The sequence below is a fragment of the Amphiura filiformis genome, chromosome 14, assembly GCF_039555335.1.
Source record: "Amphiura filiformis chromosome 14, Afil_fr2py, whole genome shotgun sequence".
NCBI classification, from domain to species: domain Eukaryota; kingdom Metazoa; phylum Echinodermata; class Ophiuroidea; order Amphilepidida; family Amphiuridae; genus Amphiura; species Amphiura filiformis.
In genome coordinates, this window is record NC_092641.1 from 18,976,525 (window position 1) to 18,994,267 (window position 17,743).

At 38.1% G+C, this 17,743-nt stretch overlaps 1 protein-coding gene and 1 long non-coding RNA gene across 2 annotated transcripts in view; both read left to right on the forward strand.

The window, feature by feature from the left end:
* The first annotated feature begins 788 nt into the window (after positions 1–788).
* LOC140168960 (uncharacterized) lies at positions 789–2,930 on the forward strand. The gene is made up of 2 exons (XR_011861296.1): positions 789–905; positions 1,727–2,930. It is a non-coding gene; the product is annotated as an uncharacterized lncRNA (long non-coding RNA).
* Positions 2,931–9,812: 6,882 nt separating this feature from the next.
* The window catches only part of LOC140169256 (uncharacterized), a 41,356-nt gene continuing 33,425 nt past the window's right edge, over positions 9,813–17,743 (forward strand). The window contains exons 1-2 of the mRNA XM_072192512.1: positions 9,813–9,877; positions 15,237–16,866. Of these exons, the coding sequence (XP_072048613.1) occupies positions 9,813–9,877; positions 15,237–16,866 (1,695 nt within the window). The remainder of the gene's footprint in view (positions 9,878–15,236; positions 16,867–17,743) is intronic.

A 17,743-nucleotide genomic window follows, 5' to 3' on the forward strand; every position in this document is an offset into this window, starting at 1 on the left:
CCGGGGACTCGAACCCACGCACGTCAAGCAAGCTCTCAGATTATGAGTCCAAGGCCGTAACCACTGAGCCACCGTGCCCTTTAAAAAAGTTGCCTTTTCCTGAAATGAAGTCTTTAAAAAGTCACATTTTTCTGAAATGGCATCTTTATGAAAAGTCACCTTTCTGAAATGACATCTTTTAAAAAAGGTTGCTTTTTTCTGATATGACGTCAAAAAGTCGCTTTTTTTCTGAAATGACGTCTTTAAAAAGTCGCCTTTTTTGCTGAAATGACATCTTTAAAAAGTCACATTTTTCTAAAAGGGCGTCTTTTTTAAAGTCGCCTTGTTCTGAAATTTCTTTTTAAAAAAATCTCTTTCTGAAATAACTTCTTTTTAAAAAAGTTGCCTTTTTTCTGAAATGACGCCTTTTTAAAAAAAGTCACCTTTTTCTGAAATGATGTCTTTTTAAAAAAGTTTCTTTTTTTCTGAAATAAAAACTTTTTTAAAAAGTTGTCTTTTTTTTCTAAAAAAATAAAAAAAATTCTAATGCGCAAAATAAGCCATCCAAAAAGAAATATGCGTGCAGCGGCAGCGCTAAGGGAAACAAACTTGTTTTTCTTTTTGGCCTTGCATTGAAAAATGTTATGGTACCGGTACTCAAAATAAAGAGATGATTGAAGCAAAAATAAGATGCTTTGATTTTGGACATATGAAATATTTACACATAATATTTGATGATGATGATGATGATGATGATGATGATGATGATGATAATGATGATCCAGACAAATCTCTCTCAATCTCTTTATACAGACTTACTCTGGTCTACAATGGTACTCCAATGGAGAAATGGAGTGATGAAGAAACATGGTCTGAAAGTAGAAGTGGATTGAGGAACCACAGTAATAACACCAACAAGCAGACAGGTGATATATTATTGTTTTTTGTTTGCGCCTGGTTCCATCAGAACCCAAGCGGTAACGGTTCATCCAGTTCATTCATGCTCAGGCTCATTCACATTTCATGATGAACCGATGGTGACAGATGAACCAAAAATGAACTGGGGTGAACCATGAACTGAAGTGTACTGAGATGAACTGAGTCGAACCATTATGAACTGAAAATAAACAGCGATAAACTAAAATGAACTGCATTGAACCAAAATGAACTGGATCAGCTGAATATAGATGAATCGAAAATAAATGGATGGCGTACTGAGAGTGGAAAGAACCTGGATGAACCATGATGAACTGAGATGAACCTTAAATGATCCACAGATCCAGGATGAACCGAAAATGAACGGATGATCCGAAATGAACTGTGATAAACCGGGATATTCTTCTTGGTCTAAGTTTAGAAATGGGATCAATCTTTTCAGGATGTTGAAGGGGAGATTTCACCTACCTCCAGACCCCCCCCCGGGTAGGAGCGGTCACGGAATGCCACTGCATCTAGTTCATTTTGATTCATCCCAGTTCATTTTGGTTCATCCCATCAGTTCATAATGAACTGTAATTAACCGGGATGAACAGAAATGAAAAGGGATGAAGTGAGTTAAGTGGGTTATTGGCTTGATGTTGAGCTATTTCTATCTAATCAAGAAAGCAGCTTGAGGATCAAGCCACCATATCTCAATGTTGAGTCACTTTTTGTTTTGTTTTTGGAATTTAATGTTTCAAACACCTCCTGTTTTACACAATCAATTCTATTCTTGAAACATTGTTTTGTTTTTTATTGTTCATTTCAGGTTCACCTTGTCTACTTTAACATTTAAATGATCATCTTTGAAGTCACCAGTATCATCCTGGACTCCTGGTAGTGCTGGTACATGTATCTTGCAAATATTTAACAACAATTATGAACTTATATAAAACAATGGCACTGACCGTCTGTTAGTAGGAGCAATATGTTTTTATCATCTTCCATGTCGATGTCAACTATTTCACCTACTGACCACTGTGCACTTTGGTCTGAACTTCAAAACTCGCACATTGGTTGATCACATTTTACATATAACTCCAAATTTGTTGGGTTGTCAAAAACAATGAGGTTATTGGACCAGATAACTTTCACTGTATCTATGCATCCAGTTAATTATAGATGTTGGAATTTGTTGACAACACACAACAGAAACCAATGTATGTTATTTTGTGTGATCTATCATTTTTAGGTCGTGTGCATATTGCATTAATCGTGCTGGATGGTTAGTACTAAGCTTAATTTGTTAAAAGGATTTTGCAAAACATGTTAGAGCGGTTCTCGACTTCTTGCACCATAGCTGGATCATGGGGCTTATTGTTTCGGAATGAAAAAAGGGGATGTATATTATCATGGTGCACTTATGGGGGCCTTAAGAGCTAGTCTCCCTTATTATGTACGGATCTGAGATTTTTCTCTAAAAAATTATTTTGGTACATATTATTACCAACAACTCACATGTACAATATGAGCGTGCACAGGGCTCTCATTCAGCTTAAAAATATTCTTGAAATTTCAGCCTCTCTGGAGCCTTATTTACAAATGATAAACTTTGGAGGTGCATTAATTGTGTGCTATCATATCCCAACCTGCATTTTGGTTTTTTTTAAGTACCAAATGGTTACATCAATAAAACAAAGAATACAAATTGGGACCTTGATGGCACAAAAACAGCAAATCCAATGTTTTGATGAAAAGCACCCTCGTGCAAACTTCAAAGCATCATAACGTGATGCACCATTGAGATCCTAAGTCCGAACAAGTTTGAAATTAAAGACCTCCATTGCAAGTTCCATTTTCCAGCAAAAAGTTTTTTGGATTTTGATGGTGCACATAGTTAACAGAAGTCAAAGGTGATATATATTGAAAAAGGTGATATATATTGAATGTAAAATAAAAGCAATATTTAATACCAAATATGGTTGTACTAAAAAAAAATGAGTTTCTCAATAAAGACAAGTTTTAGCATATGATATTTTGTTTATTTTTGTGTTGTCTTGAATGTCAAAAGCATGTACTATTTTGGGATAATTATGATATGATAAGGGGGCTATCATTTTCGGAAGGGGGGTCTAAAATTTCCAGAAGTCGGTGCCAATAAAATTGTGACCCCTATTTCGGCAACAAAATGTTATACCCCCCCACCACCACCACCACCGATTATACCTTACACCCTAAACAGGCTAAAATTGTATTGAAATTAGTCTTTTTGAATAAAATAAACACACTATCTGTGGTCATCGTGTTACTGCCTACATTTTGGTCAACCAAAATTTTATGACTCCCTATTTTTCTTTCCAAAATTTATGACCCCCGTATATTTGGGACCCCTCCCTTCTGAAGAAAATGATAGCTCCCTAAAGAAACAAGAGAATGAATGTTGATACTCTTCGTGACATCAGGAATAAGAGGAATAGTTTATAGTGCCTGACTTCAGTGAAACCATCATACGTTGGAATTGAGAGAAGGAAACTTTTTAATGACTGTGATTGGATGAAAGTTTAGATGTTTGCGAATAGTCAAGAGAGGGTGCTTTGAATGTCTTCTTTTCTCAGGCGGTATTGGACACGCGTCATACATGTGCCTGTCAATGAGCCTAGACTCCATTATTGAGCTTACACCCAATGACCGCTTTTTTTCCAAATCTGCCACCGTACCCAATGACCCCCTTTTTTCATCAGCTTTACACCAAATGTGCAATTTTAAAAAAATTTTGTAGCCATTTAGCTGCAAAATTGCTTTGAAAATTTACTTTTTCACGGTCCATGACACCCAATTTTTAGCGTTTCACATCTGAATTACCCCCCCCCCCCTTGGAACCCCCGCTGAATGACCCCCTGTTTCGACAAAAAATCGCCACCTATACACATCTAGTTTTGTACTCCGGTAGGCACAGGTAGGCTACGTCACTTTCATATTCGCATGCCCCCCCCCGATTAAACCACGCTACTTTATTTGAATGAAACCGAGTGTGCCAGGTAAATTTTGCAATCATTGTAGGCCTATCTGGCTGGATCAGTAATTGTATCTATAGGCCTATGGCCATCCAATTGGAAAATTTGATTTATAGAGTCATTATTATACATGTTATAGGCCTAGCCTATAATATATCAAAGCTACAAAATACTCCATCTTCCCCGACAGATATTTTAAGAACTTTAAACTTTTACCCGTTGTATCCTTTTTAATGCAAGGCAAACAGTTGATCAGATAGGCCTACTGTCCCTATAGACCATTATGATGGTGTGAACCACTGGTATAAACCGATCCCGAACCATAACATTTCAAGGCAATAAAAACTTGAAGTTGAAGGCGTGGATCTATTATATCATGACCTCTTATTTATGTTTATTAAAACACGTAGGCCTGTTACATCGGCCCGTGTAAAGCGGTAGCGTTTTAACATTTTGTTGTCTTAAATATAAAATAAGCGGATTTGTCACGATCACGGAAAACTCTTTCCTTTTCAATTCAATGCACTCTCGTTTATGACACATTTTGATGTAGGCCTACCGGTATGTTATAATTGCGGCCGAAATGGTATGTTTTATATGCCTATTTGGATTTTGAAACATAAATTTGTGAGACAAATCGGGTTTTTTTACTAGATGTAGGCCTATAAATGAAGCAATCCCAAACCATAAAATCTCAAGGCGATAAACACTTGAAGGCGTATGACTTCTTAATATGTTCAACACGTAGGCCCGTTACATCATGCCGGCCCGTGTAAAGCGGTAGCATTTTGTTGTATAATAAAGGGATAATAAAATCAAGCGGATTTGTCATGATCACGGAAAACTCTTTCCTTTTCAATGCACTCGCGTTATGGCACATTTTGATGTACCGGTACGTTATAATTGCGGCCGAAATTCTATGTTTTATATGCCTATTTGGCGCGAAATTATACTTACCGTACTTACCATGCTGAGTTTACGAAGCTTCGTAGGACTTACGTCTAGTATAGGGTCTTCGTAACTTTTCTTAACTTACGAAGGGTATTTAAGAAGAGTCACCTTTCGTAAAAGTTTAGTGAAATGGAAGTTACGAAGCGTCGTAACTTTACGTCGGATTTTGCAAGTTACGAACGATTTCGGGACTTTAGTGAAATGTTTAGTGAAATGGACCCCAGAGCTGCAAACTGAAATGCGCATCATGATGCGCACAAATTTGTCCTTTTATCGTGATGTTTATTGGGGTTGGTACAATCATGTAAAGTAAATCTTGGTTTGAAACAGGCCCAATGGCAAAATGTATTCTTACATAAACACATTTTAGTCAATTTTGTCCCAGGCAGGACCTAACAGGGGAAAACTTACATCAAAGTGAAATTCAAAGCCGGATGATCACTATTCAATATTAGGCCTATGGTTAATCTTTCAGGTCCTATATATAGGGCCTAGTGAGAATAAAATGCGTTTCACATGCTAGCCCCGGAAACTTTGCATTGTGTAGGCCGTTATACCAGCCTGTACAAAGCCACCGTATTGGCTCGTATATTGCGAGCATGGCCTGATTTTGTGGCCATCTGATAAGCCTATGAGGCATTTTAAAGGTCAATTTTGGTACTTAAAGGCCGATATTGGAATGTCATCTTTCCCTGGGTAAGATCTGACACCAGGCCAGCCCATGGCCAGAGGGTAACATGAGTAGGTTTGTTTCACCTTGAAGGCAAGGATAGTCTTGCAAATATGGGCTAACTTTCCCCTAGGCCATCCAATATGCCATATACAGTAGCACTACAACTGGTATCTACTGGTCAGTTTATACTCCTATTTCCACATCTGTTATTTTAATATGCTCCTTTAAGGCCAATTTGGGGTTTCCCAAATTTTGTCCGCCAAAAAGAATAGGCCCTATTGTCCATGATAGTCCCTATAAGGCCTAATTTTACCTCAGTCATCATGTCAGTGGCTAAATTTGTGAATTGATTTCAAATTTAACACGGAATATCATTTGGGCCTGACGCATTAAATGCAGGTGTTCAAATTTTTGAAAATGGTTAGCGATGTGAGCTCATTAAAAAAAATAATAGGCCGATTTCAGACTATTATTATATAGGTGGAACACTACTCTAATTTCTATTCTTCATACTTATATTATCCTCCTCTTTATCTGATTTTCTCATTTCCTGTCATATATTTCTTCCTTCTCATTTCCTTTTCCAGGTTCCCGTTCCGCTTCCAATTATCTTTCCATAACTCGACGGATAAATTGCTCAAGCGCCTGCATGCATGACTAAGCCTACAGGAAGTTTTGGATGAGAAAACGGACATTTTGATGAGAAACGGCCAAAATGAAAAGAATGTAAATTTTCTCAGGTTTTTTTGGAAAAAAATATGTTTGTGGTTAGCTCAATTTACTGGGGATTAGCAAATCTCACTAGTTTCAATGAGAAAATAATGATGGACACACACTGACACTACGATGAGAAAAATAAAATCTCTCTACCAACAGCAATTTTTGTAAATCTTACCATTTTGGCCGTTTCTTCGTTTTAGGCTTAGGCCTACACAAATATGTTTCTGCTTTTATATAATGATTGGTTTTTTAAAAATAAAAATGCATATATGGCTTTTTATTGCTTTTACAGAGCATTAGGTATGTTAAATGGAGAAACAATATTTTTTTTATAATAGCGACAGCGGGCCTATAAATTTTTTGACGTCCAAAAAAACAAAATGGTTAGCGATGTGAGCTCATTAAAAAAAAATAATAGGCCGATTTCAGACTATTATTATATAGGTGGAACACTACTCTAATTTCTATTCTTCATACTTATATTATCCTCCTCTTTATCTGATTTTCTCATTTCCTGTTATATATTTCTTCCTTCTCATTTCCTTTTCCAGGTTCCCGTTCCGCTTCCAATTATCTTTCCATAACTCGACGGATAAATTGCTCAAGCGCCTGCATGCATGACTAAGCCTACAGGAAGTTTTGGATGAGAAAACGGACATTTTGATGAGAAACGGCCAAAATGAAAAGAATGTAAATTTTCTCAGGTTTTTTTGGAAAAAATTATGTTTGTGGTGAGCTCAATTTACTGGGGATTAGCAAATCTCACTAGTTTCAATGAGAAAATAATGATGGACACACACTGACACTACGATGAGAAAAATAAAATCTCTCTACCAACAGCAATTTTTGTAAATCTTACCATTTTGGCCGTTTCTTCGTTTTAGGCTTACACAAATATGTTTCTGCTTTTATATAATGATTGGTTTTTTAAAAATAAAAATGCATATATGGCTTTTTATTGCTTTTACAGAGCATTAGGTATGTTAAATGGAGAAACAATATTTTTTTTATAATAGCGACAGCGGGCCTATAATTTTCTTGACGTCCATAAAAAACGGAACTTTTAGGCAATAATGCAGGCTTATAGCCTTATATACCGCATTGCATGAGCCTAAAACTTCCTCATCGTTGTGACGGGGGGGGGGGGGGAGGAGGGCTAAAATCCAGTAGCATTTTTGATATATAGATTTTAGAAGTACAACTTAAGATGTAATATTCTGTATGGATAGGCCTGGGGGCCTATAAGAGGTACTCCTATTTGTATGCAACTTTCCCTCCCCTATCATGATATTTGCACACTTAATTGCCGTTATTTTAAAGAAAACATGGGTAAAATATAACGTTTAAACGTGTTTATTCAAAAAAAATTTAATTCCCACTGATTCATTCGTGGTAGACCTACCGGTATTACAATTTCTAACTTCTGTGAAACCTATGACCGCCACATCCACGTGATCCGTGGGTGACCATCTTAGCCTGTTATCTGAAAATTGAATGCACGCGCGCACGATGAAGTTTTTACATGCGTTTTTTAGTACAAGTTGAGAGGGCTGTAATTCGGATGACATAAATCTTGCACAAGTAATTTCAACGGAATAAATTATGTCAATCGGTATATATGTATTCTGTAATATTGAAGTTAACTATACATTTCACAATTTATTGAAAATAAATGAGTGTTTTGGCGCAATCGGGGGTATGTGCAGATTTGAGTAAAAATCGTTCTTGTTGTACTTGGCATTTGGAGTAGCCTTTACGCAAAATTATTCAAGCTAAAACGAATGAAAATATATTGTATGATGAATTTGTAATCTCCTTTTAGAGTTACTACCTTTAGTTTGTCTGTAACTGTAAAAAAAACGTGTTTTAAAAGAGTTTTTGTGTTAGTGTACTTAGCGCATCTGAGCGCCGACATTTACGATGCGATCTTTTACCTCTTAAACGACTGCGTAAAAAGACTACGCGCGATAAACTTAATTTCTACTTTCGCGTTGAAACGAACAGCCGTGGTTTGGGTAAAAAACATGCCACATGTTGCTGAAATTACTGTAATAATTAGATTCCAAACGTCACGCTTTTGTCATGACTACCACTTTAAGGGGATTAAGGGACCGATCGTTATTTACGGCAGGGGGGGAATGGGTGTTTTGGCAAAAATATCGACAAAAAATTTCGCGTTCCCCCCTCGCGTCCGCTCAAAATTTTCGCGTTCCCCTTGTTTTCCCAGTTTTCTCCATTTAAAATTTAACAATCCCCCCTCCTGGTTGAACTAAAAATTTCAGGTGCCCCCTCAAGACCACAAAAAAATTTCGTGTTACCCCCTAAATTTACCCATCCCCCCCCATAAATAACGATCGCTCCCGTAAAAATGGCCTGGTTTTCATACTTCTGGAAGAGTAAACCAGGTGCATAACATTTTTAAATATAACATGTGCCTGGTAAGAGAGGGGTGCAGAGGAGGAGAGAGGGTATTGCAAGTGGACAGGAGGTGCATTGACGGTAGCCAGAGGGGAGCTCCCCATGGGACATTTTGTCTTCCTTCTTGACTCTGCATGCCCTGTTGGATGGTGGCCGCCGTGATATTTTACGCTTTTAGGCCTTTTTCTGCCATATTTTGCCCATTTTTGTTAAACTGTTGAGGGGTCAAATTTGAGAGAGCGAGTACAGATAGAGGGGAAAGGAGGGGGAAATATGGAAATGGGAGGGGAAGGGGAGAGAGATTGAGAAGGAGGGGATCAAGCAAAATCAGTCGGAACTCGGAAATATTGATTTTGAGATATAGCCAAACAAAGGAAATATTTCCCTTTGTTTCTTCTTGTTTTGGAAACTCTTTAATTGCTCATATCTTTGGGACTGGTTGTTTTGGAAACTCTTTAATTGCTCATATCTTTGGAACTGGTTGTTCAATTTCAATGGGGGTTTCTGCAAAATCCAGCTTTGTAAATGCATTTTACTATCCTATAAGAAACTGAAAATGGGACTAATAACCACTTGACTAAACAAAAGAGATACCAAGCTCTTACACTTGTCCTTCTTTTGAACACACATTTATACACTTTTAAGCGACAAGACGCTGTTGGTGCAGTAACCAATCATACGTTCGCGTTGGAGTAAATTTGAGCAAGAAATCCAATCGATATTTTTTGAAGTTGCCGTTCCAGTTGAAGTAAAGTTTCAAACTTCATTTCGCAAACTCTCTATTCTATCAAATAAAATCGGCAAGTAAAGTGGCACCAAAAAAGCAAGCATCTTTCGTCAAGAAACCTGCAGAACGTAAACACACAAGACAATATGACGACTTTGTAGAGTGTGCAATACGCCAAAAAATCCACGAGGATTTTTTACTTCAAAAACGAAGCCCCGCAATTCCCCAATACTATATGAGCCCAACAAAGCTAATTTAGAAATGTCTTTGGTCATGTGTTGGATTACCTTATTTTTACAACAACAAAAATACTTACCAAAATCCTCTCATCATCTTCACAGCTACTTTTCCCCAGATGACATGTCTCGCTACACACACAGTACCAAAAGCTCCATTTCCAATTACGTTGCCAATGGTGATGTCCTTGCCACTAATAAGAGTCAAACCAGGTTCAGCTGAAGATGCATATGCCATTTCGTTTGTTCTGGTTTAGATGAGATATAATATATAATTTGTTCGTTTGTTTGTTAGTACCAAACACTTAAGGTTGTACTACACCCCCTGATAATTTTGTGACTATATTTTGCATTTTTCACAAAAAAAAATAACTACACACTGGTAACCAAAGTTATGTATTATTATAGTGGCAAGGAATCCAATTACTTCACTGAAATTTCAGTGATTCAAGACAGGTGGTTCATTATAATGAAATGAGGTACATTCTAGCGGTACCTCTTTTCTTATCATAAATAATGTACCGCTTGTCTTGAGTTACTGAAATTCCATTATAGTACAGCGTGTCCCAAAAGTAACTTAACATTGTGAATTTGCCATATCTCAAATATTTCCTACTTCATACCAAAATGGAGAACATATTCACATAGATTGATCTTTTAGAATTATTCTGATACCAAAAACAGCATTATTGATGACTCCTTGACCTTACTGTGCGACTGTACATATGTGTGTATCAAACCCACAAAAGCAAGCTCATATGATCTTTGTTCAAGCACATGAATGATGTGCTTCCCTGAACAATAAAGTTGGTTCACTCACTGCACACGTTACATTTATGTAAGAACATTCATGAATTACATGGCCTAGCGTAAGCGTGACTGCTGTTTTAGATTATAATTAGGATGTATTGACAATATTAAACTTTACTTTGAAACAGTTGAAGTGAAGATGAATTTCCTATAGATCAAAGGATTCAGATCGTATGGTTCTTTGCCGAGACAAAGTCAGACAAAGTCGGACAAACTCACTCAAGCAAAGTTTAAGGAACATTTTAATGTAAATTATGCACCCAGTCGAAATACAATCCAGCAACTAGTGCAGAAATTCCTATCAGCTTGATCTGTTCATGATCTATCTCGGGCATGACGTGGAAGAACAGGAAGATCGGCTACAAACATCGATGTCATACGAAGAGCGGTGGCGAAAAGCCCAAGACGATACGTCGACTTTCAATGGAGAACGTACCGTGTACAACTGTTCATCAAATCCTCAGAAAAGATCTTTAAAAGCAGTTTCCATATAAAATCCAGATAAAAAGAAAATGAAGATTACGGATTGAAAACAAACAATCAAACAAACAGAGCAAAATTAAACAAAACATATTTTAAAACGATAACACGTTATATCGTGTTATCACGTCTCAAACACTGTCAAATGACGAGACTTATTTTGCGTTTATAAAAGTAGGTTTTACGGTACGGCAGATATCAGTTAATTTTATGCCAAAGGGTCATGACCACATAGGCATGTTTGGTATCATAACATTTCTAAAAGAATTATCTACATACTGTGCAATTTTTGTAATAACACTATTAACCCAATGCAAGTTATGGCAAATTCACAATGTGAAGTTTCTGCCTCTATAATATACATAACTTTGTTACCAGTGTGTTATTTTTTGTTGAGAAAAATGCAAAAATAGTCACAAATTTATCAAGGGGTGTATTACCACCTTAAATCTAATTGTTGGCAAAAACATTAATGATCTAGAATAGCGCTACAAAATCAGAATCAGAATTTTATTGACAACCACCCAAACAAAATATGTATACGTCAAACACGTCAAAAGACATAAATTTATATTAAATGAAATACAAGATATATGCCTAACATGTATAGAGAATTTTTAAAACATATTATTGATATGATAAGTTAACCATCAGTAAACAGGTTTGAAGAACGTTTTTTGAAAGCATAATGAATATATAATTAGCAAGAACACCGATGACGTCGTTATCATTAATGCTCATATTGAATATAACCGTACATAATCATGTGCCCTTGTTTGTATTGTCCAAACAGTGTACCAAGGATAATAGAATCAGGATGTGACAATCACTCATTAGCATGTGTACAATTCTTATGTAAATAGCGTATTGTTAATAAAAATGACGTCGTGACCTTGCTACAGGGCGTTAGTAATATCCACAGACAGAGCTTGACTCTAAATCTAAATTTCGGGTTAAATTCGCAATTAAATAGCTGTTAAATGATTGGCTTTCCATAGTATATCATTTCGCTATAAAATAAAATAATGTAACTGTTCAATTTATGTAAACTTTGAGTTTGTACGTGAATCTTTAGCATATTAAGTGCTGAGATCGGTCGAAATCCGTCGAAATGTAGCTAAATCTTGTAGTGTCAAATTCTGCTGCATCGCCCTGTCCGGATGATAGAATTCTATTAAAAACACTAAATTCTAACAAATAGATGTGCAATAAACACGATTTATTAGCACCTAAAAGAGATGTTAACTCACCAAGATAAACAATCGAGTATACACATGGCAATTAACTATAATGTAAACCAGCCGCCAATCTTAAACTACTGCAAGCTGGCCCACGTACTTTTCAATCCCAGACATGTCACTGCAACCTCAGTGTGTTACGAGTCGTACTTGCCTCAAGGCCAAAATCACCTTTTACCCGAACTCACACGAATGCACAACACAAATACACTGTTTGATTAAGATAACAAAATCTAAGTCTTTAATTGAAAGCACGTTATGATTGGTATAATACATGATGCACTTATGGTCCATGGCAAGCCCGATTCGACCTTTGTGGCATTAAACCCAGTTATCAGGAAATTAATCCAGTAAATCGATTCAGTAAAGCAAATAAGCTCATGCATTCGATCACTAACGGCAACCAGCTTCGGTCGATTACCCCAGCTGCAGCGTGTGTAAACTCTAATTTGCATAGAGGCTCTACGTGAAATTATTGATTGGCTCCAAGCAAAGGATTTGAACCGGTACACGTAATCATGGCGCAGTGCAGTCCATTCAATCAAATGTTGTCATCAACCTATTTGATCGCAGTGCATTGTTATGTGTGTGAGACGAACTGTCGCGGTTGATTGCAATCAAACAAACGATGTCTTATGTATTACTTTGTTCCGTGATGAAAATTGTGATGTTTTATTTAATCACTCTCGAAAAATGTATTTCTTTTGTAGGCCTATTACTTTGTTTTGTGATGAAAATCGTGATGTTTTATTTCATCACGCTTTAAAACAAACGATTTCTCATGTATTACTTTGTTTCGTGATGACAATTTTGATGTTTTATTTCATCACTCACGAAAAATTGATTTCTTATGTATTACCACAGAGAACCTATTCTTGAGAGGGCACTCTATTCACGTGGTTTCTTTTCAACGCTAAAAGATCACGAATTTTGGTGGTTTGCAAATGAAAAGTGTCCACACTATCGATTGATTACGTAACTGTTATGAATAATTTATTAGGTTTTTCAATGCAATCGCCTCGACCCATTAATACATATTATCTGTATTATCAAAGTACTTGGAATAGCAATCCGGTGAGTTCACTGAACTACGCCCTAATACTGATGGAGTTTTAATGGCGTTAATCCTCTCCATACACAGTTGAACAAATACAATAGATGAAGGTCAACACGTATGACCTCCTATGTGACATGTTATATGTGATGTACAAAAACCTGAATATCATAAAGATCAGTATTCGTTTGTGCATATGAACTGCACATTTACGTTGCTAAATATTATTCATTGTATATTATGACAAATATTGGTATTATGACAATACGGTATATACATTGTATATAAAACGACTAATAGATCCTGCTATCATGGCGTCAGGTCAATGTTCATCATATCCCGTATGTTTCTTAAAATTCACTCATATTTGAGACAAATTGCTGTGCCCATTTTATAGGTGCACAGGTAGATCCGTGTTGTTTTTTATTTTCATTTCTTTTTAATGAAAGAATTAAGGTTTTCCACTGCACGGGGGCCACAACTAGTTTTAATGCTATATTTTCAAAACGAATACGTGTTCCCGGTTGGCTCTATAGCGATTTCACAGAAAAGGTATTTCTAGTACAATGCAGCGTCGGACTCTAGCTGAGAGCGTAGCCTAAGTCATTATAGACTCCAATATCGGCTCTCCATACACAAATGAACAAACACAAGGAGGGTAGTCTCCTCCATGGCCAGCTTGATTTCGATGGAGCGAAACCAAATTGGCTGCGGAGGAGACGGTAATTATGCCATGCAAATGAGCTGAGTGTCGTAGCCCTGGTATTACTTTGTTTCGTGATGAAAACCGTGATCTTTTATTTCATCATCACGCTCTAAAACAAACGATTTCTTATGCATTATATTTGTTTTGTGATGAAAATCGTGATGTTTTATTTCATCACGCTCTAAACAATAATTATAGTTACATGCATTTCAAGAAAAAAATCTTATTAAAACGGTAGGCCCTATGTTGTTTAGAAAGTGATGATGATGATGATGTCGATGATGATGATGATGATGATGATGATGATGATGATGATGATGATGATGATGATGATGATGATGATGATGTCTCCAAAAGTGTCCCGGTTTGTTTTTCTTGCCCTAAATCGTGCGTATCTATTAATAAGGCACTTCAATAATCAATAATCAGTCCCGTGACGGCCTCCACTAACTAGCTACTAACTTGGGTTTATGGGCGCTGATATTTATTTATATTTATCAGAAAAGTGCGACCCTTTGTCAATCACCTACAGTACCCAATTTCGGCATACTATATAAGAAACTCATCATAATGATTGCCAGAGAATAGTTTAAATGTAGCTTGTACCGTTTTTTTGTGGCATCCTTCAGAAGTGAGCGGTCCGATACCAATATTTTCGGTCAAATCTCCATTCAATTAACACGGGGAGTTGGCTAGCTATGCCTTGGCCTCACTCATATTTTACAAAAGTGCGACTATTTCTGAACATCTAACCTAGCTGTTATTTTAGGTCATGTTAGAGAAATATATTTGCTAGAAGTTTGGAGAATAAATTAAATATTGGCTGGTTATTTTTCACACAGTGATGTTAACTAGGCAAGTGCCCATTCTTCCAACATACATCATTTGTAGAGGTCACACGTCAATGGTGAGAGCACTGATTAAAGGGAGACACTGCTGCAGTGTCGGGGAGCTGAAAATTACCTTTGCCAACACCTGCAACCCCGGTTGCAAAGAATCAGTGATGTTTCTGGTGTTGGATTTCCCTATGGGTGCTCCCAGGAGGCTACATGTTTAGTGCTGAATATTGTATAAAGAGTATAGGAGGTTTTTCATGGCTTTGATAGGTTAGGGTTAATACTGGTCTCTCAAGAGCACCTTGTGAGTTAGGTGCCGGCTGGACTTGTTCCTTAAACTGCTGGAGAACAGTGCGGTTAGACCATGTGTTGTATTCTGGTAGGTTTAGTCTTAGTTCCAAGGTGTTCTGCCATGTCTCACTTTACTATAGCCTTTATCCATTCAGTGTCCACTCAGTATCCTTCATCTAATCCAGCTATGGTTCAAATAGTTTGGAACCACCTACCTTCAAACCACTTGTAGTATCCACCTACAATGTGCGTACACTACACCAACAAGGAAAAACCCATCAACTATTTACGGGTTGTAGCGATGCAGGCGTCGACATTGTCAGTGTGCAAGAACACCGTCTTATTACATCATCCCCCACTGACGAGTTATGGTCAGACGACAAGAACTGGGTACTTATTTACAGTTCTGCCACAGACCAGAGGCAGGGAGGTGTTGGACTTCTAATGTCAAGGCACATCCATAGGTGTCTTCAGAGCGTGCAGACCATCAATCAAAGAATACTAACAGCTTCATTTAATGGGAACCCCCAGCTCACGGTTACAATTATTTATGCCCCAACTGAATCAGCAACCTCAGGAGAAAAGGACATTTTCTATAATCCACTAGAAGACCATCTTGAAAAGGTGAAGAGGCACAACATCCACCTCGTCATTGGTGATTTCAATGCCAGAATTGGCCAAGATAACCATGTATCTCATCCAGCTGTGGTTGGTCCTCATTGTTTTTACGACACAACAAATGACAATGGAGAGAGACTAGTGAATTTATGCCAGGAATTCAAGCTCCGTCCTTCACAATCAAGATTTCCCCAACCCAAAAGTCGTCTCTGGACATGGATGCACCCAACGGGCTCAAAACATCAACTGGACCACATCCTTGTCAACAGCAAGTGGGTTAATTCCCTGCGCAATTGCAGAGCTTATAACTCTGTAGAGCTGGATTCAGACCATCGAATACTCAGCATACGACTGCACACCAGTCTCCGAACCACCAAAGGTAAACCTTGTAAGAGGCCTAAGTACAACTGGAAGAAGCTGCTTCATGCTCCTACTAAGAACCGTTTCCAGATTGAACTCTCAAACAGATTCCAGGTCCTCCAGTGTGACGACAACGACCAGTCACCAATTTCTGAGAGGTATGAAATGTTTGAGAAAGTAGTCGAAGAAGTCGCGGAAGAGGTTGTTGGAAAATGTAGCCCTTGTGGAATGCCAAGCTGGGTGACAGACAAGACCCTCAAGTTAAGATCAGAAAGAGATGCAGCCAAGAAGACATATCTACTTGTTAGAACTCACCATGCCAGAGAAGTGTGGAGAAAGCTTAACACCCAGCTCAACGAGTCATATAGGGCTGATGAACTTGCCTCTATACACAGGCAGATGGAAGACCTGCAAGTAGCAAATGAAAATGGCAATTACAACACCACATGGAAAATAATCCATGACATCTCGGGGAAGAAGAAGAGATCAAATCCCAAAGTGAAGAAGAGAGATGGGACAATCCCCTCAAGCGACAAAGAACTACTTGCTGAGTGGAAGGACTACTTCTGTGCCTTGATGAACAATGACAATGGACCACCAACATCTGATCTCCCACCACCCGCCGACCAGGACTTGCCTATTTGTGCTGATCCCCCTACCCTGGAAGAGACAAGAAAAGCCATTCAAGCAACGAAAACAAACAAAGCTGTTGGACTGGACTGTGCGATTACCACTGAGGCACTCCAGGGTGGTGGTGAAGCTATGGTAGACATCATCCATAGATTCTGCGTAGAAGTTTTTACAAAGCTTACGCCACCAGAACAGTGGATTACCAATGTTATTGTTCCCCTTCCAAAGAAAGGAGACCTCAGCCTCATGAACAACTATAGAGGAATCACACTGATGTCAGTTGCAGCTAAGGTGTACAATAGGATCCTACTGAATAGAATTAGGGACCATGTTGATCCTGTAATAAGAAGTAACCAGGCCGGATTTAGACCAGGCAGAAGCTGTGCACAGCAAACGCATATCCTCTGTAGAATCATGGAGGCTTTCCATAGTTACCAACTTCCACTAACTATAACATTCATTGACTTCAAGAAAGCCTTTGATTCAATCAACAGGAAGATGATGTTTTCTGTTTTGTGGCACTATGGTATCCCTGAGAGCATCATTAAGGCAATACGTGTACTGTATACTAATTCGCAAAGTGCCGTATTGGTAGATGGCAACATCTCGGATCCCTTCCTAGTGACTACTGGAGTATTGCAGGGGGATGTCCTAGCCCCATTCCTATTCATTGTTCTCATCGACTATTTGATGACGATGGCTACCGAGGGGAATAACAGCGGTGTTGAAACACACCCGCGTCGCTCCAGGCGTTATCCTGCCAAGGTTTTGAACGACTTGGATTTCGCTGATGATATTGCCTTTCTTGAATCTTCCATCCCGCGGGCACAGGCACAGCTGACTAGAACAGCGGCTGCAGCAGAAAGCCTGGGTCTCATCATCAGTGTTCCCAAAACTGAGTACATGACCATCAACTGCAATCCTCAGCCACCACTCCATACGGAGAACCCATCAAGTATGTCACTGATTTTAAATATCTTGGTTCCATGATGGGCTCTAGCACCAGTGACCTCTCCCGACGGAAGGCGCTTGCCTGGTATGCATTTTGGAAACTGGAGCATCTGTGGAGAAGTCCAACAATTAC